The 21,181-nt window shown below is 38.1% G+C and overlaps 1 protein-coding gene across 12 annotated transcripts in view; it reads right to left on the reverse strand.

Moving 5' to 3' along the window:
- The window catches only part of ACBD6 (acyl-CoA binding domain containing 6), a 198,047-nt gene that overhangs the window by 43,622 nt on the left and 133,244 nt on the right, over positions 1–21,181 (reverse strand). For 2 of the 12 annotated variants that reach the window (XM_084977854.1, XM_005656747.4), the window contains one exon: positions 5,946–11,948. The exons of 9 other annotated variants lie outside the window; for them this stretch is intronic. Coding sequence is in view for 2 of the 3 variants with exons in the window: in XM_005656747.4 (XP_005656804.1) it covers positions 11,847–11,948 (102 nt within the window). In the remaining variant the exon portion in view is untranslated. Of the gene's footprint in view, positions 1–5,945; positions 11,949–21,181 lie in introns of those variants that run through there. One more of the 12 variants, XM_021063754.2, reaches the window with a different exon arrangement.

Consider the following 21,181-nt stretch of genomic DNA (forward strand, 5'->3'; position numbering starts at 1 on the left):
GACACTGTTCTTAAGTGCAATAAATAAAAACAGACAAACATCTCCACCCTAGTTTTGGAGGAGGGGGATATAGCAAATAAGCTAAGTACATAAAATCTATAATATGTTAGATGATGATAAATACTAGAGAAAAATACAGCAGGAAAAAATAAAGAATGCTGGAGGTGGGATAGAAAAAGTTTTAACTTAAGGTAGTCAGTGTTGGCCTTACTGGAAAGATCGTTGAGACAACAAGGGGTATGACTATCCGGGGATAAACAAGAGAGGGAGCAAGATAGGCAAGTACAAAGACCCTGGGATGGTTAGGTGCCTGGCATGTTTCAGGAACCAAAAGAGGCCAGTGTGTGGCTGGGGCCAACTGAGTAAGTTAGAGTGATCAGAGAAGATGAGGTACGAGAGGCCTGAGGTGGGAGAGGGCCTTCTAAGCCGTTGTGAGGATTTGGGCCTTTATTCTGAATCCAGTGGGAGGTTACTGGAGGGTTTTTGAGCACAGGAGTAACTGCTGCCAGGATCACTCTGGCTGTCAGCTGGAGAACAGACTGAAGAGTAGTGTTATTTCAACCATCCAGGTAAGAAATGGTGGGGACTTGTGTCAAAGTGCTAGCAGAAACAAGGTGAGCAGTCATCAGATTCTGGACATACTATGAAGGTAGAAGTAATAGGATTTGCTGATAGATGGGATATTCCTATAAGAAAAAGAGGGAGAGGTTAAGGATTCTACCAAGACTGTGGCCTGAGCAACAAGGTAATAATGACCATTAAGTAGGATGAAAACGACTTGGGGAGAAGCAGGTTTTGTGGGTAAGGTCAGGAGTTTGGTTTTGGACATACCCAGTCTGGGATATCTGTCAGACATCCGAAGGGAGGGGTCAATCAGGCAGTTAGATATAAATGTCTGAGGTTCAGAAGGGAGGTATGGGCTGTAGATATAAACTTGAGATGTGAAAGCAGATATTTATTTATTTTTATTTTATTTTTTTGGTCTTTTTACCATTTCTTGGGCCGCTCCCGCAGCATGTGGAGGTTCCCAGGCTAGGGGTCTAATCGGAGCTGTAGCCACTGGCCTATACCAGAGCCACAGCAACGCGGGATCCGAGCCGAGTCTGCAACCTACACCACAGCTCACGGCAACGCCGGATCCTTAACCCACTGAGCAAGGGCAGGGATCAAACCCGCAACTTCATGGTTCCTAGTCGGATTTGTTAACCACTGCGCCATGATGGGAACTCCTGAAAGCAGATATTTAAAGCCCAGAGAAAGGATGAGATCAGCAAAGGACTGGGTAGAGAAAAAAGAAAACGGGATGACTGAGCTCTGGGGCACTGCAAGATAAGAGGACAAGAAAGGGAGCAACAAAAGGGACTGAGAAAGAACTGCAGAAGAATAAGCAAAAGGGACCAAGAAGGCCAGTAAAGTAGTAAGAGAGTCAATATCCTGAAACACAGGAGAATTAAGTGTTTAAAGAAGGAGTAATCAACTGTGCTTAATGCTGTTGATAGGTTGGGTATGACAGGACTGAAAAGTGGTCACTGGATTTAGCAAAACATTAGTTGCTGATTTTTGATTAGAAAAGAAAGAAGGGTAGAAGTGAACACCTAATTCAAGTGGGTTCAAGAAATAAATGGAAAGGAGGAATTAAGAGTATAGACAACTCTCTCATGGACTTTTGCTCTCAGGAGGAGTGAAATGGGGCAGTGGTCAGACAGGTAGAATGGAGAGACAGCAGCATATTTGTATTGGATGGAACCTGTATAGGAGAGAGAGGGAAAACTGATAATGTGAGAAAGGATATATGCAATAAGATCCTTGAGTAGGATGGAACCTTGTACATAAGCAGAGGGGCTGGCTTTAGGAGCACAGAGAGTTCACACATAATAATAGGAGGAAAAGTGGGCTATGTAAGTTCAGATACAGGTAGGTAGGTAGATGTGATGGTAGAACTTGTGGAAGTTCTTTTTTTTTGTTGTTATTTTTTAAAGAATCTATTCTTCCTGGGATGTGTTTCCTTTTATTTATTTATTTTTTGCCACACCTGCGGCATATGGAAGTTCCCAGGCCAAGGATCGAACCTGTGCCATAGTTGCAGCACTGCTGGACCCTAACCCACTGTGCCACATGGGAACTTCCTGTGGAAGTTCTTTAATGTTTCTAGTTTGCTCAGTTAAATGGGAAGGAAGGTCATCAGCAGAGAATGAGGATGAGGAAGGAGGTGTCTGAATTTTGAGAAGAGAAAGTATGAAAGAGTCACCTATCAGAGTGGAAAAGTTCATGGAGTAGAGAAATGCAGTGTGACTCCGGGCAGCACTGAGCGCCCCCTTGCCATCAGTGGTTATAAACCTGAAGTGAGCATAGCTGTGTGTGTCTCTCCATCAGGTGTAGCTGCACAGGTAAAGACATGCAAGAGCAGAAGAGTTAATTCAAACACCAGTTTTCTGAAAGGCTTCTTACACACCAGGACACAATGATAAATAAACCAGTTATGGTCTTGGCCTTCAGTGAGTTAACAGTCTGGTTTATTTATGGGAATGGTTATAGTATAATAGCTTTGTATGACAGAATACTAGGCAGCCGTACTCACAGCTGTGCGGAAGAATATCTGATATGCATATGAGAAGATATTCATGCTAAGTAGGATATAAAACGATGTACAGCATGATCCCATGTTTTGTTTTTAAAGTGTATTATCTACCTATAGAAAAAAGATAAGGAAAGCATCCAAAGTGATAATACACGTTATCTCAAGGGTAAGATTATGGATGACGGAAACCTTTTTCTTTATACTTATTATTGGTATTCTGTACAAATTTCTAAAATATATTGACATCCCTTTTCCGCAATAAGAAGTTGCTATTCATTTGTACTCTCTCTGAATCTGAACACCATTTATAAGTTTCCAAACATTTTTTAGTGATTATCCCTAGCTATTTCCAATAAAAACTGATCAAATCAATTACAATTATGGTCAGTTATAAATGTGTATCTATAGTTGCAAGTATGATGGGTTACCTGCTCCACCCCCATCCATTTCTTGTTTGCTATGCTCCTTAGACCACCGTGCCTAATTTGGGGCTTCTGAGTTCAGATGCTGTGGGCTCAAGTGTTCTTGGGTTTAATGTGAAACACTGAGATTTCTGATCTTACAACTTAGAGCATGTCCATCTAGAAATCAATTAGAGCAGGAGCATGAACATGGGAACCCGTGACAGCAATCACAGAATTGATTGGCAGGTAGGGAATAGGAAGGCGGGGCAGCTGTGTTGTCTTATTCTATTAATTTTTCTGTCTTCCAAGAGTACTAGAGAAAAGGTGTAGAAAGACATCACAACCTTTCCTCAACTCTGAATTGTTTATGTCTGAGTACCTGAATATGTCTAAAGAATAGGTATTTGGGTGAAACAAAGAAAAGATTATTTAAAATTATTCTCTACACTGTAGTCTTCAGGGATCCAAATGTAAATGCTTCTTTTATTCATCTTTTGTACACCTAGCACACAGTAAGCACTCAAGAAATGTTCAGTCTGGAGATCTCATTGTGGCTCAGTGGGTGAAGAACCCAACTAGTATCCATGAGGATGTGGGTCTGATCTCTGACCTCACTCAGGGGGTTAAGGATCTGATGTCACGGTGAGCTGTGGTGTAGGTCATAAGCACGGTTGGGTCTGCTGTGGCTGTGGTGTAGGCTGCAGCTGCAACTCCAATTTGACTCTAGCCTTGGGAACTTCAATATGTCAGAGGTGCAAGCCCCAAAAAGAAAAAAAAAAAGTTCAATTAATCAACTCAGTGATTGTAACTTACTAAAATAAAGTCTGTTCAGGTTTTAATCATTATTAATAATTATTTTAAATCAACTACTATAGCAATACTCTATTATGATTTTGATGCTTTAATAAAACACATCATTTTTGTATCTACAAAATCTTTATTTCTGTTACTCCTCTTTGTATGTTAAAGTGAAGTTTGTATTAAAGCATGAATATGATTGCAAATGTTTTTTTCTTGGTAACCTCAAAATAGGATATAGGAACCCAAACCTCAGTCTTTATACACATTCTCTTTTAAAATATATTATAAAGAATAAATGGAATTGAATGTCAAGAATGAGTAAGTGAAAGCTTTTACTCATCTGGTTTACAACTTATATCAACTAATTTTTCTAAATTTAAGTTGATTAAATTTTTTTGTTGTTTCATTTCAAATGACTACACCAGAAGAGGGTTGTTTGTCATGGTTATTTATGCTTTTCCTTTCTGTTTGAGCTTAAAAGAAATGTCCAAATTTAATAAATATGGAGTTGTTATAAACAGCAGCAAAAACAATTCGAATTTGGTCATACATTTGAAATCTTTATAAGGGATTATATATTAGGATAAAATAAAAACACTCAGTTGAATTTAAAATTAGTTGAAATTAAAATCATATAATAAAGTTAAAATGTAGAAAAATTCAACCATGCTTAAAATTCACACTATAAAAGCATGGAAATGTGCAGTCCCCACACTGTACCTCCATATGCTGTTTCCAAATAAATGAAAATTCATAAGGAACACAAATGAATTACAAAAAGCAAAAAATGTCAAGACCCAGACTATCAAATAGGAAAAGAAAAAAAAAAATGTACCCATGAGTCTCCTAAGTGATTTTTTTACAGTTACCTTTAAAATGGTAGAGAATTATGAAAGCTCCCCTCCCTCTGACCTGTTCCTCTGTTCTGACTCTTGCAAGACTTTAAACTATGACCCACGACTCTGAGGTTGGGTTCAAAAGCAGCCTCTCTTCTTGATAACTTTAAGTAGGACATTGAGCGTTCACAGTCCTTACTCAAAACTTTCTGTCTCATCCCTTGTGTTATGTGTGAATGTGTGTAGGTCCTCCTGCTCTTTTGAAGGTAAGGACCATGGCACAGTTTAACTTTATAGACCCATATTTCCTTCATCCCTTCTACCTACCACAAAACTTTGCATAAAAGAAAAGTTAAATAAGACTAAACTACTTGCAGGAAAATCAAATATAGTTATACCTCACTAAACCCAGGGACTTGATTTTTGGCATTCTCAAGTAGCTGGAATAGGGCCCAGAGTAGGGGGAAAAGATGCTGATAAGGACCATATTAAACATGTGACTGGCTGGCTTCTGTATAGGATTCTTCTAGCTGGTTTGAGAAAGCAATGAAAGGCCAGTCTTTGCCTATGAAATATGAGATGCAACAGGAGGCAGAAGGGACATGGAGAGCAAAAAGTGAAGGAAAGCAAGGATTAAGAGAGCACAAGTGCTAAGAGGGCCAGCAGAGCCTAATGGTAATTAGAAGAATGGGGGCAGCAGTAGTAGCAGCCAGTGGAAATTAGAAGCTGTGACAGAAGTGGCAAGCTGCAGACATTGTGGACCACAGAGAATAGCCAGCCATAAAGAGGGCTGGGCTGCATGCCAGCCGATAGATTTTAGCAATCTCAAGAGAGGGAGAGAGAAGCTTTGGCCCTATGCTTCACCATCTATAAATACCTGTGGTGTGGTACAGTGATTTAAGGGGGAGGCAATGAAGTACAGAATATATTAAAAATGTTTTTAATAGAAAAAGTTAAAAAGCAGAATGTAACTCTTCAGCTATTTGAAACCAACACTAATCTAGAATATTTAACTTTCTAGAAGGTGCTAGATAGTTGAGCCTTGATTAAATGAGGGAAAAAAAAAAAGAACAAACATTGGGTGAATACCTGTTGTTTACTGGTAGTTTTATAAATAACATTTCTTTTAATCCTCCTAACAACCCTTTTACAGAAACGTTATTATTCCCATTTTCAAGCTGGGTAAAAAGAGGCTCAGAGAGATTATATAACTTGCCCAGGGTCCCAGGACCTTTGGCATTAAAATCCGTGTTCTCTCAACTATACTAGGCTGCTGAAAAGGAGGAAGGGGATATAATACCAATAAATGCAATACACAGAAAAAAATGTGGTTAAAATTTTTATTTTTGTAGGTTAAAGACAATAGGTAGCCTAAATTAAAGTCTCATACATGGGTGCTCATGTAATTACTATTAACCATAATCTCAAAACAGATATATCACATGCAACGAGTGAAAAATCTTACTTTTCAGGACCACACATTCATTTTTACTTCTTCTCAGTTGATGGCTATATATTTTTTTCAGGTATGCTTATCTTGAATCTATAGCTTATTTTTAAAAACTAACTTAATAAGCTGGTCTAGCATTCGAAATTAAGTACATAAGAGAACAGAGCCAAACTATTTCCTCTTCTGAAGGCTGTTTGGCTCACTGTAGTACTGTTTCTGTAATACCATACAGTGAAAGCTCAATATATTTCAATCTACTTGATTCTAAGTCCCTCCTATGATAAATAATCAGTTATATAGTGAAGAAATCCAAGAAATGATTCTTTCCTTTCCGCCTCATTTACTGTGCACTCTGACAAGAAAATCTTCAGACTGGTAGGTCCACAAAATAGTCTGCCATCCACAGAAGGGGCTATGAAATAGGCACTTTCCTTAGCGTATCTGGGAAATTAATCTTAGTTTCTGCAGTTGTCTCAAATACAAATCCCTTATCAGTTCACATGTGAATGAATACAATGGCTTCACTGGTATTCCTCCCTTACTGCCGTGCTCCCTAATAGTAGTATGCTATCACTAGACTATGAATTTCTCCCTTTCCCCCTCATCACCTCTTCCAAAGAACTTTCAGAGTATCTCCCACTATGGCACCTGATTATATTCTGGCTCCTAATTGTTCTTCTTAATGAGTTTCTTACTGTCTCACTTTTTTCCCCCCCCTTTTTTAGGGCCACACCTGCAGCATATGGAAGTTCCCAGGCTAGGGGTCGAATTGGAGCTGCAGGTGCTGGCCTACACCACAGCCACAGCAACCCCAGATCCAAGCTGTCTGTGACCTACACCACAGCTCACGGCAGTGCCAGATCCTTAACCCACTCAGTGGGGCCAGGAAATGAACCTGCGTCCTCATGGATACTAGTCAGGTTCTTCACCCACTGAGCCACAATGAGAACTCACTTTTTTTTTATGCCACTGACTTATTACAGAAAGAGTTGTTCAGCAGAATGTCCCACAGTCCATATTTATCAGTTTATTTCCTTTTGATATCATTTACATCATTATCACGTGCATTTTTAAATAGGTTTTATTAAATTTGGGTTCAGCTTGTCTTGGTAAGAATAAATAGTGCTCTGTGCTTCCTCCTGAGACAGGGCCTTGAAGAGCACACAGTCTTTGAGTGAGGGTGGACCTCCATGTGCGAGGGTAAACATTACAGGCAAAGCATTACGGGTAAACGTGGGTAATAGCACAGATGCAGGCAGGTACGCGTGTGATGTGTTCAGAGGCGGGAAACTACGTACACGCGCTGGAGACAGGTTTCATTCCGTTCAGCCCTGCCCTACTGGCATGACCAGGGCTAGAGGCGTCAGTATCTTTATCTTTATAAGGCTCCTGGGGAAATTCATACACTTTACCGGGCCTGAAACCCTCCAGCCTGGGGAAGAGCACACATATAAGTAGCTCATCCTTGGTGCATCGAGCTCATCCCTGTTTCAGGGATTTGGGGCAAGACTTGTAGCAACTTCTCTCCCCGCAAGTCTCAGTTTAACTCTGCCCTCCTCAGTAACGTCTTGATCACTCTGTTCAAAGTAACCAATCGACTTCATTCATTTCTTAGCACTTACCTGATGGTGTCTTATTTACTTGTTTTGGGGATGTTTCCCTCACTAGAATGTGTGCTCCTAGAGAGTGTGGGCCTTGTCTGTCTTGTTCATGGTGGTAACTCCAATGCTTAAGAGTTCTGGGTTTATAAGAGAAGGCGCATGTGAAATACTCAAAATGAAGGGATAGATTTGTAAAGTTAAATTCTCTTTAGAACACTCTTATGTGATGTAGATAGAAAGCAATTAAAATTATCCTTTGAGCTTGTCTTCACTAAGACTGGGATAGTATCTCTGAGAATGTCTCTGCATTTTGGATATTTTGCTTTACGTTATAGCTCATTTCACTTTACCGTTTAAAAGGAAAAAATTGAGACAGCATTTCACAGATAACTGCAACCCTGAACATCTATCTAATCAGTTCAATAATAATTTCTAAATGTACTTAATGGACTATTAAATCAGTAATTAGAAATCAAATTTTGCTACACTGCAAAAGATGTCAAAATTATGTATGCTCAGACGAAGGTATTTTAAAATTAAAATTTTATTTAATTAGCATTCCTCAGAGAAAGATATTTTAAAATTAAAATTTTATTTAATTACTGTTCCCATAATCTATATTAAAATTTATTTGTACCCTGATGACTTATAAAAATACAGGCAGGGCAGTATAAATACACAGAAAGAGCTCATAGTGGTTAACAAAATTCAGTGTTATAAAATAGTTAACAACAATGAAAAAAAAAAAAAAAAAAAAAAAAGCCCAACAGAAGAAGTGAATCAGGGTTTGAGGAGTGGGGAAAAGAATGAAAAAACTTTTAAGTAAGTTGTTTTGTGGGGTGTTTGGAAACATTCCTTCCTTTCACCCACACTTTTGTGAGTTAAAGTTAATGGATTTCTATTGCACTCCTGTTGTCACTACTGCCTAATGCTTTCCTATGGATGAGGCAGATACCTGGTTATTTAAGGAGTAGGATAAATGGGCCAAGACAGCTTTCCCTATCCCCAATTCACCAGGGAGCGTTTGAGAATTCCACCTGACATGAGGACAGCACTGTGCTCTTAAACAATCTGCAGTTTGATCCGATTGTTCCCCAGTGGGGGAGGTAGGCCACAGCTCACTCAAGAGGCATTGATTGGATTAACAGCCTAATTCCCAACAGATGAATAGAATACTGATGTCTTGTCAGCCCAGATCACAAAAGGAAAACACAATCTGCTTCTGCAGCTCCGAGCTTTAACCCTCTGTTCACCCCCGGAGCTACAATTGCAGTTTTTCATACTGCAGTTTCTTCGGGACTATTTGCCAATAAATAATCAAACGGGTGGTTTTCATCACCATCTCTACTCTTTCATTCTCCTTCAGAGTAATTTTTAAAACGTTGAAAACCATGGAAAGATTTTTCGTTCAGTTTTAACTGTCCACGTTAGTCCTGCTGTGTAAATTCTTTCCTGGGTTTCCTCGAGAAATATTATATAAGCTGCTTTCTCAGGAGACCCAATAAAAAAGGACATAGCCTATGGGAAGAAAGGTAGCAAAATCCATACATTCAAAGACAAAACTATTCAGAACTGTTTGTCTGGCATATGCAACTGATTTTATTAAAGGGAACACATGATTGTATTAAGGGGAATAGAGTCTCAATAAATGTTAGCTTTAGTTTATTCCCTACTCCACCTCTACCTCCCTGTCCTACTGTAATTTAATAACTTTGGTATATGGCTGTACAACCAAGAGTCAAATAAAAAGGTCTCATTTCTGACAGTGGTTTAAAAATAAGACTTCAAGTTATCTATGAATTAGAATTCCCTTATATTTCTTCTATGAGTAGCAAAACACACAAAGATGCAGTATTTTGGGCCATTTTTAATGACAGTTTTCTTTTGTATACCTTTCTGCCTGGAGCCTGCGAATGCAGCAGGAAAGACTGATTTTAGTCAGTTGAGAGTAAAAACAATGATGCTAGTGGCTGTTTACTGTGCTAAGCAAGTTACATGTGTTCTCTTATGTAATCCACCCAACGACCTTATGAAGTATTAAGTTATCTCATTTCACAAATGAAGAAACTGAAGCTTAGTCAGGTTAAGTAACTTTGTCTGAGGTCACAGGATTTGTAAGGTGCAGAGCCAGAACTTAAATTAAGTCTCTGGCTCTAAAGCTTATGCTCTTAAACACTACTGGGATTTTATGGATTTCTCTGAATATCTTCATCTTTTATGGAGATTTTCTAGTATCTAAGGTATTAAAATTAAGATTCAGCCTTCTCTTAGAACCTGTTATTCTTCTTTTGGGAAAACAGTTCTATGTGTACAAATAATCTCTTTTGACTTTTCTTTAGGACATTTTTTAAAATGAATTTCATGATAGCCCCTTAAAATTAGCTACATTAAAACCAGAAAACATTTTTTTTTGCCTATGGCTTTGGAGTTATATTCAACTTCTTTCCTTTTTCTTTGCCTCTTATACTGTCTTTCATCACGTGAATTTGATTGAATTCTCCTTCTCTATTGTATTTCTCATTCTTTCTCTACAGTAATGGACCTTATCCAGCTCCTAACCTCCTAATCCACTAATTCCTCTAAGAGCCTCCCTAATAATTTATCTGGTCTCCCATCGCTTTTGCAAGCACTGTCCTAAGTATGCCATTCTTAAAATGTGGAAGCATATTCTGGAGTTCCCACTGTGGCACAGTGGGTTAAGAATCCAATTTCAGTGGCTCGGGTTGCTGGGGAGGTGCAGGTTGGATCTCTGGCCTGGCACAGTGGGTTAAAGGATCTGGTGTTGCTGCAGCTCAGATCCAATCTCTGGCCCAGGAACTTCCATACGCTGCCATAAAAAAAACACAAGACAAAAAAACCCCCAAACTTTGAAGCAAATTTTATCTTTGAGTCAGATAAGAATTTCTAACTAAGGATTTCTCTAGCTTTTAATAGAATTTGGCATGTTGTTACAGCTTTAAAAATTAACACTTAGGAATTCCTGTTGTGGCTCAGCACGTTAAGAATCCAGCATAGTGTCTGTGAGGATGCAGGTTTGATCTCTGGCCTTGTTCAGGGGTTAAGGATCCTGTGTTGCCACAAGCTGCATCGTAGGTCGCAGATGAGAGTGAAATCTGGTGTGGCTGTGGATGTGACACAGGCCTGTGCTACAGCTCCGGTTCAACCTCTAGCCTGGGAACTTCCATATGCCACAGTGCAGCTATAAAAAGAAAAACAAACTAAAAACACTGTACATATAGGAAATTTAGGTCAGTTCAAATATGACATATTACATAAAAATATAGCTTATTAGGTATTTACCATATTGTATTATAATCTGATTCTTTATGGTAATATATGCTTTCATAATGCCTATCATTAAAAGACACTTGAAAAATAAGTTACAGACAATACATTTTTTTGGAAAGTGACAATGAAAAAGCTCAACCAATAGCAATTAAAACCCATTTACAGAATATGCATACCATAAAAGATCTTTGTTACTAGCCTCTGTGCCTCCCACAGATCTTACATATGTGTATATATGTACTTATTATTTATCTATAGTTAATCTACATCTTTTTTAATTCAGACATGCTTTTCTTTTAAGAAAATACAAATTTATACTTACATATAATTTTACAGAACACTTTGATATATACCAGCTTATTTGAAACTGACATTTTGTAGTAAGTAGGATAGGTAGCAGTAGGTATTAGTAGCTCCATTTTATAAATAAGGAAACTCAACCTTGGCAGAGTTTAAATTACCGGCCCCAAGTGATACAGGAAGCCAAAGAACAGAATTATAGGAGTTTACTTATTCCATTTGTAGAAATGACAAGTTGTGCAATTGCAATGTCTAATTCCCACTTCCAGAGTACAAGCAACAGTTACTGAATTTGGATAATAAAACATTAGCTGCTAATAGTTTGGTTAACCAAGATCCCCCTTCCATTCCCAAGTACATTGAATGTTCATTCCGTTGAGCATGGAAAAAAAAAATCCAAGTAAGAGGAGAAGGATAGTATCATTAACTAAAAAATTTTAACTTTATACTAAAATAATAAAATCTAAAACAAGCAGTTAGAAGACACAAATGTCATGAACACATTCTAAATCAAGACTGGCTCTATTAGAGGTTCCCTGGAAGGGGGGAGAGCTTCAGGAGGATGATGCCCAAGGAATTTCTGCAGTATCAGAAAAAAGAGGCGGTGGAGTACACGAAGGAGTGGAAAATGGAATGCTTCCTTGGCATGTGAAAGACAGAAGGACCTCCATGGCGGCTGGAGACTTGCTGCTGTAATGCCACAAAAGATAGTTCCTAAGTTTTTTTTTTTTCTTTCTTAATGATTTTTGTTCCTTCATACTGTGTGACTTCTTAAAATTCAAAGGAAATTTTGATGGCTCTCAACATAAATTGGAGAGGTAGAAATCGTTGTTCTGGCTGCCTTGGCCAGGCATAAAGTTAGCTGACAATACTGTATACTCTGGCAGGCATGTCTACCAACCCCACCTTTAAAATATAATACCCTGAAAGGCCTATTGTTTTTAATATTACCCAGGGGTTTTCACATTCTACAACTTTAGATTCCTAGCATGTAATATAAAAAGAGCATTTTAGCAGATAATCTAAAGTAAGTCATATTTAGTTATCCTTTCAAAAAATAATAATGTTAACAAGATCAAGCAGAAACGGAAAACAAACCAAATCCAAGTGAACCAAAACCCCCAATTCTAATAGCAAGAAAAATCAAATCAATGGTGTATTTTTTGTGGTAACAGAGATATCCTTGTCTGACTGTGGAAACCAGGTTAAAGACAAGGGCTTGGACAGTTGTGTCCTGAAACAAGCAGACTGCAGGTTTTATAAATACATACAGAAATAATTAAAATATAAGGGGTTTAGAGGGATTAATCTCCTTTAAATAATCTCTGCCACAAAGCCTGTAAAGACACTACTGGCACCAGGCCCACGTGAGACCAGCTGTCGGATATCAGAGCAGCAGAGAGATTAACTGCTCCCACTTCTGCACTGACCTCCTCTGTGCAGTCTTCTCTGGACTCCATCATCAGTACTCACTGCACCACAGGGAAAGGTTAGCAGAATCATATCTGCTACCCTGGGGGAGCATTATCATTTGACTTGAGGACCTACCCTAAGCTGAGACGAAAAAGCAAACCGAAACAAGAGAGTTGGTGTTTGAAGGGAATCACGAAATGTAGGCTCAGAGGACTCTAGGGAAATGCAAGGGGGCGCCAGAAAAGTGCTGATTACCTGATTCCATTCATTTAACTCATGGCAATTTTAAAGTCACCTTTAATTATTTTCAAACTGAGTTTTAAGTAATACAGATAATACCCTTACTCCCAAAGGAAGCACAGAGCGACTGATAACTCTTTAAAAACAGGAGCATTTATTTTGCCTCAAAGCTAGCCACAGATTCAACAATTATTTTTAAAAGGTGGCAATGAAATGACTAAAACAAGAATATTGATAATAAACAGTACTTTCAGTCAGCTATCCCCCCCATTTCTATTTTATGCTATTTCCAAGACTTTAAAAGGAAACCATTAAAAAAATAGGCAATCAATGTTATGTACAAGTTCTTTTAAAAATAGTGTTATGCAAATATATTTTATGATGTGTCTGAGTGGAATTTACTTGGACAGAAGCAGAAGTGTGAAACAGAAGAACACTGAATCACTACAAAGCATTCAGACATTGCAAGATCAAATAGACATGTACATATTAGCATACATATTCTTCCACCAAAAGAAAATGAGATTGGGTGCTGAACTGTCTTCTTTAAATAGCGTCCTAGATTCCCAACTCTGTCATTCCAATTTTGCTTCTGTGATTTTTTGAACACCAACAAACCTCTCTGCCCTAATTATTTTTCTTGTCAAAAAGTGATTTTTTTTTTTTTTTTGGAGGGGGTCCTCCTGTTTACTTCAAAGGTATGTTTTTAAGGACAGATGAATAAACAGTATCTGTCTAAACTTTCCTGACTCGAGAGTTGCACATAGGCTATTACATCAATTCTAAGTATTTCAAAGGAAATACCGTTAAAACAGCTCAGTGAAATAGTCTAGATGACACAATCACCATATTTCTTACACAAAAATGATTAAGCTTCAAGAATCAGTATCAAATATAATTTACTTTTTAAAAAAAAGAACAAAAAGGTGCTTTGCGTTTTTATAGTTAAAGGGCAGAAGTTCTTGTTAATAAGAAATTTTAAAATATTTATATAAACAACAGCTTCGTTCTGCTGTTCTGCAAAGGGTCACAGAAAACTTTTCAGTAACACAGAGCACCCATACTTTTTTTCTCCTGCACTGTCTCTAAAATGAAAGCTTTGTCTTTGTTTCCCTGCACCGCCCCCCCCACCCCCCCACCTCAGAATGGGTTTTAAAGACTGTCAAAGAGAAGGCTAAAGGTCAAATATGAGAGTTCTTGCTGTGGCACAGTGGATTAAGAATCTGACAGTAGCAGCTCAGGTTGCTACAGAGGTTCGGATTCAATCCTTGGCCTGGCACAGTGGGTTAAAGGACCTGGCATTGCTGCAGCTGCATCTCCGATTCAATCCCTGGTCTGGGAACTTCCAGATGCTGTGGGTTCGGCCATGGGGGAACAAAAAGGACTCTCTTGAAGTCCATCAACACAGTTTTCTTTTTTTAAAATTTTATATTGTTAGGTCCACACCCACGGCATATGGAGGTTCCAGGCTAGGGGTTCAATCCGAGCCACAGCTGCTGGCCTACACCATAGCCACAGCAGCACAGGGTTCGAGCCGTGTCTTCGACCTACACCACAGCTCACAGCAACGCCAGACCCTTAACCCACTGAGCGAGGCCAGGGATCAAACTGGCAACCTCAAGGTTCCTAGTCGGATTCGTTTCCACTGCGCCATGACGGGAACTCCATTAAAACCTTTTTCACACATAAGATGTTAATAACTTTCAGACTATAGGATTTCAGACTTTGAACCACTGAGCCAGAGGTAAGAATGTCTTTGCACAGATCACCCCGACCAGTGGTTCTCCCCACGTGTTGGCTCCAGGCCAGTAGTATCAGCTCCACCTGGGAACTTGAGCGCCACCCTGGACCTATCAAACCAGAAACTCTGGGGGTTGGGCCCAGCAATTTGTTTTAACAAGCCCATGTGATTCTGATGCTAGCGAAAAAAATTAAATGTAATAAAAATAGTTTAATACATTTATCTTTTCCTTAATTTTTAAATTTAAACATATTCGACAGGATTCCTTTTCATCTTCCAGGGAAAGGATGCCCATCAGAGAGACCATTATTGTTTGGTGCACTGTTTTTATAGTTCTATAACATAAACTGACATTTATTGGAGCTTCACATAAGATTTTTCCATCAACGGATGTGTTGGAAGAGTAATAACCAAGTATGCTGTGTTGGGCAAATACCTACACATCAGGATAGTTTTCAAAGCCATCAGGCAAAGGGGGTCAGTTGAGTTTTTTTTTTTTTTTTACTGCACAGGCTAATGCTTTAAGAGTGTCTTGATGGAATCAAGGAAATTGGATTGTCCCCCCATTTGCTGGGCTAAAACAAGCCTTTTTTTATTTATCCCATTAGAGGGACACAAGAGAAACCTTTTAAATGTCACTAAAAATTTCCCTGCATGGCAAAACCCAGTCAAAAGGGTTTTAATTTTCTCTGAGAACTCTTAAGTAATGCAGTATGTCAAGGTTTAATAAATTGTAGGTGGGGATAGTTTTCGTTATAGGCAACTTTTTTTAAAAAAAACAGGTGCTTAGACATGCTTAGGCTTCTCTGTGTTGAGAGGTCAGGGCACTACCTCAAGCAGTAGAGAACTCAACTTCAGTCCAAATAGCAAACAAATGAACCATGATGTAAAATATTTGCAATAAATTTTAAGGACACTTATAAAAAAGAAAATATTTTAAAATATATTGAAAATGATGGATAATCCTTTCATAAATGATATTTCTATATTGAGCTTCTTGAAAAATATGGCCTTGAACAAAGCCCAAGGAGAGCACAGAGATTAGGCATTAAACTGTCTCTCAATAGAAAGACGTACTGCAGAGCAAAGCCAGACTCTGTGTATCCCCCATCTGTAACACGGTAAGACCCATATTGTACAACTTTCAAACTACTATAGAAATATTAATAAAAACAAGTTGGTTTACATGCCATATGGATTGCACACATATCTATAGAAAATTAATGAACTGGTCTAAATCTACCTTCTCTGATCATATACTTGTACTCGTTGAATAGATATAATCATTAAACATTGTGGGGTTTTTAATTTTTTCCCGTCTTCAATAAAATATTAAAAGTGCTTCCAACCACAAAACAAAATGTTATCCAGGGCACGTCAGAATAGAGGACTTTTTAAGAAGTGCTATCTATATAAATTAGTGTGGCTCCTTTCAGAATCATCCCTTTGATAGAAATATTCTTACCCATACTTAAATAAGCATCATGCACCTTACTCGGTCGCCTTGTTCCCCATACCAAAAAGAGAGAAACTATGCCAAAGAGAAAAGATACCTCGTATTTTGAAAATAGAATTAATAATTAAATTATGTCATATTCCTCTTTTATTACCTGCTTTAAAAAATACTTTTAGCTCACATCAGGGCCAGATGGTATGGGGTTCAACAACAAGAGAGTTCTATAGGGGAATCCAGCAAGCTTTACTAACTGCTTATGTGTTGGGGGCCACCCTAGGACCACAGCTGTTTCACAAGATGGTTTTAGTGAAGTACCAGCTGACAAAAGAAGGATTACCATTTTGCCATGTCCAGTCAACTGTCTCTACACTTTCAACAAACATTTTTTTAATTCTTAATTGACATTTGTAGTAGAAGCTAAGTATCCTCTTTAATGCAAACTCCAGCTTTAGTAAGTTCCTAATGACTCATTTTTAGTTATTCTCTCCATTATGTATATAGAGAGGTAGTTTTCCTTTTTTTTTTTTTAGCTGTTAGCAGTAACAACTCAGAAGCCCTACATGAAATTGTTAGGCCTTGGAAGTTGAGTCCCTGAAAGTCGCCCAAGTTTGTCAACATTGGTAAAAGAACTAACAATTATAAAAAGAAAAATCAACAAGCAATCAAAGGGAGCAGAAGCTGAAAATGGGAGTAAGGGAGTATAAAGAAATTCTATAATGAATACTTCACCATTAAAAGACTCTGCCACTGGCTTAACTTTGCTGTTGTTTTTTCACAGGAGGACCTTTGCTAATCCCAAATCCTGACATTCAAGTGAAAAGGAAAGTTGAGAAAATTTAGTGTTCTCTTGCTGGAATGCAAGAATTCGTATTCTTAATTCTTAGATTCCAAGGACATCCATGGAAGGGCTTCAGCAAGTATATGAACCTATTATAATTGTGTGCAAAAATGCAACATGCATATCCTCTCTGGTGTTCATATCCTTTCCTCATAGTCTTCCTAAAAAGGTTAAAGACCACTGTTGTGGGGTAGCAGTAGATTAAAAAGATTGGCCAGGAACTGGTAGTTGCTGAAACTGGATGATGAGGACACAGAAGTTCATTGCACTATTTTCTCTAATTTTGCATATAGTTGAAGTTGTCATTAATAAATGATTTTTTAAAAAATAAACTGTTGTGAAAGGAACTCATTGTGTACAAATCAATTCTTGATAAAGGGCTGGTAAATCTGAGTAAATTGCTAATGTAAGTGCTGAGCCTTTCCTCTCATCGTAAGGAAAGTCAAATGAAGGTAAGGGATTTGCAATTTCAGAAAACATAAGTGTGGAAATCTTTCATGGCGAAACTTTGAATGATGCAAGTTACTTTACTTTTGAATTGATTATTCTGTTTCACAAAACTACAAAAGGAGAAGAGAAAAAAGATAACTGGTAAAGCAAAGACTGCAAAGACAAAGGAGGTGGTGGTTTGGTGCTTGGGGGGGTGGGGAGTGAAGGGAATAAAGTGGTGGGTCTAATCAAATCACTTTTAAAAGCTGCAGCCTCTCAGAGTTTAACCTTGCCAATCAGAGTAAGCAGGATCAGAAGCATGTTTGTGCACATTAAACTTTGCCTGCGTCCTTGAACCTCCGGTGCACTTCTCCTCTCAAGCAGCCCGGGAAGCCTTCGTAATGCTTACCCTTAGAGAGAACCTTGAATTCCATTAGAAAGCTCCACAGGAAGGAGAAACCCTCAAGTGGCAGCTTGAACCATAGAGACAGCTCATCTCCTTTACAGATATTAGAAGTGAGCTCATGGGATTAAGCCTGCAAGTCCTAGAAAATTAAAAAGTATAAGCACACCAACAAATGCCATTATACCAACCAGATATCTCTGTCTTCTTTTCCTTTTAAGAGATGGTAAATATTTAAAACAACGATACAATAAAGACTGGTTACTAAATCTACCATGAAACTCTAAAATTGGTCTGGCTAAAATCTAATATAATAATATGTACATCTTACCATGCTTTGCTGTAAAATAAAATAATTCACCCATTTGATGGCTAGTACATCTCATACTATACTTTTTGTGTGTGTGCGCTTTTTTAGGGCCCCACCTACAGCATATGGAAGTTCGCAGGCTAGGGGTCGAATTGGAGCTACAGCTGCCGGCCTACATCACAGCCACAGCCATGTGGGATCCAAGCTGTGTCTGTGACCTACACTACAGCTCACGGCAACGCCAGATCCTTAACCCACTGAGCAGGTCCAGGGATCGAACCCACATCCTGATAGATACCAGTCAGATTTGTTTCTGCTGCACCCCAACAAAAACTCCCCAGACTATACTTTTAAATAAAAGGAAGCAGGAAGATAAATACCTTAACTTTCATAATAATTATGGTTCTACTCTGTTCTATACTAATGAGAAAATATCTCATGCAACGTAGTTTTAATATGTCAAGTAGGCAGACTCAGACTCAACATGTAGGAGAAATTTCTAATAACCAGAACTTTCTAAAGTGGAATAGGCTACTTTGACATAAACAGCAATGTTCACATAGGCTATCTGGCTTAACCATCTTTTGGAAATTTATCAGAGAGAATTCTTGCAGTAGGTAGAGAAACAGACGATTTTTAAATTCCTTTCTACCTTTAAAATTTTACAGTTATGCTTTATTAGGTCACACAGTTAGTGGCAGAATAGAAACTGGAATCGAGGTAATTTGACTCCAAACCTAGTCTTTGCAAACACAAGGTTACAACCCCCTCACATGTCCTCAGGTAGTAAATATAAGAGAGGTGAACTGGGTCAGGGCAGCAAAAGTGGGGTGATAGAAAGTGGAGAGCTTTCAACCAGGATGACCATATTTTGAAATTTCTCAAGAGAATCCTAACGTCTATAGCGTTATGTGAAATCTACTGACAGTTAATTACCTATCAACTGTGCTGTAACACTATAGGGGCCAAACAAAAAGAGAACTTTGGGCTGGATATGACCCATGCCAGTTTGAACTATGAGACCTTTCTCAAATTCCCATTTTCAAACTAAAGATTTTTTAAATTCCTTCTCTAGATTCTTCAAATTTATCAATATTCTTTTGAAATAAAAAAACTAGATTTTATGCTTTCTGTTAACTGTAGTCTGCTATGTATATAACAGTGTTTTGCTCTGGTTTTTAGAGATTATATTCCTGTCACCACTGTGCCACCTTTACATTGGCTTTTGCAAGATCAACATTACCTTGCAGTATCATTGTCCATGATAACTGTCAAATTTTCTACAGATATTTGTGCATAATTTCCATACATGTGTATATGAATATGGCCCATAAATACTCGATAGCACTAATGTTTATAGAACAATCACATTTTCTTTGAAGAGTCATTTTCCCCCCCTGGAATTATCTTACTCCCAACTTTTAGGCATGAAAAGCTACTCTTTTTAAGTGTATTAGTTTGATCACCAAAAAAGCAAGCTTAACCATTTCCAGACCTTATTTTGTTAGTCTGTATAACTCCTTCATCTTTAATTCATCCTCACAATGTGACATTTAGAAGAACATTTTAGACTGAGCAGCATTAAACACAATGTTTTTATACCATGCATACATTTAAATAACAAATTTCAGAAATCAATAAGCTACTACTTCAATATTCAAACAAGTCAGTTCTTTTAAAGGAGATGAGGGATCCACTTCTTGAGCTCAATGAAGAACTGCCTGACTTTCTAAAAAGTTACTGAATTAGAGAATGAACTCAGTTCTGAGTGCACAGTCAACTAACGTGTGCAGAATGTTAAGATTCAGCTGTAGGTACTAACTGAGATGTTCAGAAACCTTGATGATAAAGAAAGTGGATTGCCTGGGGATAAAAACCACATCTTTTGTTTCAAGCTTATGATAGCATAAGATGTCAACAATTTCTGGTTTACAGCACCAGCAAGAGAGAATGTAGCCAGGGGACCATTACAAAGGAGCAATTTACTAGATCAGGTCATAACACTTTGACAGTGTCCTATAATTCAGTTAGATGTACAAATAAGATGACACTGGGTGTTCTCTGAACTCAAAGTAATTGGAACTTGATTCACACTGGTCTATGAGCCAGTTGCTCATTCTAAGAAACTCAGCAAAAGAAGTGACTATTCAATATAAAACATGACAGAAAAAATAACATTAAAGAAAATTGTGAGACTAGAAACATGGATTAAAAGTCACACTGAAGGGGAAAACCTGGTGAACAAAATGATGTCTACATAAAGAAATTTCATTATAAATAAGAAAATGTTAAGGACACGAAGAACTTACTATTATAATCTTCATAAAATGCATCAGATGGCCAGGAATTCTAAAAGCACTGAGTCAGTGTGATAAGAGTATGATAGCCTCATAATGCAAGAAAAACACATGAATGAATCTGCAGTCAAAATGCTCTAGTGTGAACTGGTTATCCTCCTTACTACCTTACTAGCTTTGTGCCCTCAGTTAATAGCTCCTCTGCGCTTTCAGCTCAGTGAAATGAGGATAATGTCATAGAGGACTCCTGTCAGGTTACAGTGAGCTAACACTATCACCATATTTTATCGAATTTAAAACATGATACAAATATTTGGTCTTTAAATACTGGTTTATTTGTCCTTGTTCACAGTTTTCAGGCTGCTTTTGCATTGACATTTGTCTTTCTGTTAACACATAAACCTTTGCCTACATTTTTTTTTTTTTTGAGATGTAGAGGTTTCTTTTCATAAGGGGATGAATACGTGTGTGTGTGTGTGTGTGTGTGTGTGTGTGTGTGTGTGTGTGTGTGTTAGGGCTGCACCCACAGTATATGGAAGTTCCCAGGCTAGGGAACTGCAACTGCCAGCCTAAACCACAGCAGCACTGGATCCTTAACCCACTGAGCAAGGACAGATATTGAAACCATGTCCTCATGGATACTAGTCAGGTTCGTTTCTGTTGAGCCACAATGGGAACTCCACATTTTTTCTTCTAGTAAAAAAAATATTCACAAAACACCTCCAAAGCCCCTGGGACTTAAATAACACCTTGGTACCCAGTGAGGACTGACTAGACTTAGTCTTGAACTTTATAA

The sequence above is a fragment of the Sus scrofa genome, chromosome 9 (genome assembly GCF_054392235.1).
Source record: "Sus scrofa isolate SSC_HxYL_T2T_F1_AM1 chromosome 9, Sscrofa_HxYL_maternal_Yorkshire_Landrace_v2.0, whole genome shotgun sequence".
In the NCBI taxonomy this organism is placed as follows: Eukaryota; Metazoa; Chordata; class Mammalia; order Artiodactyla; family Suidae; genus Sus; species Sus scrofa.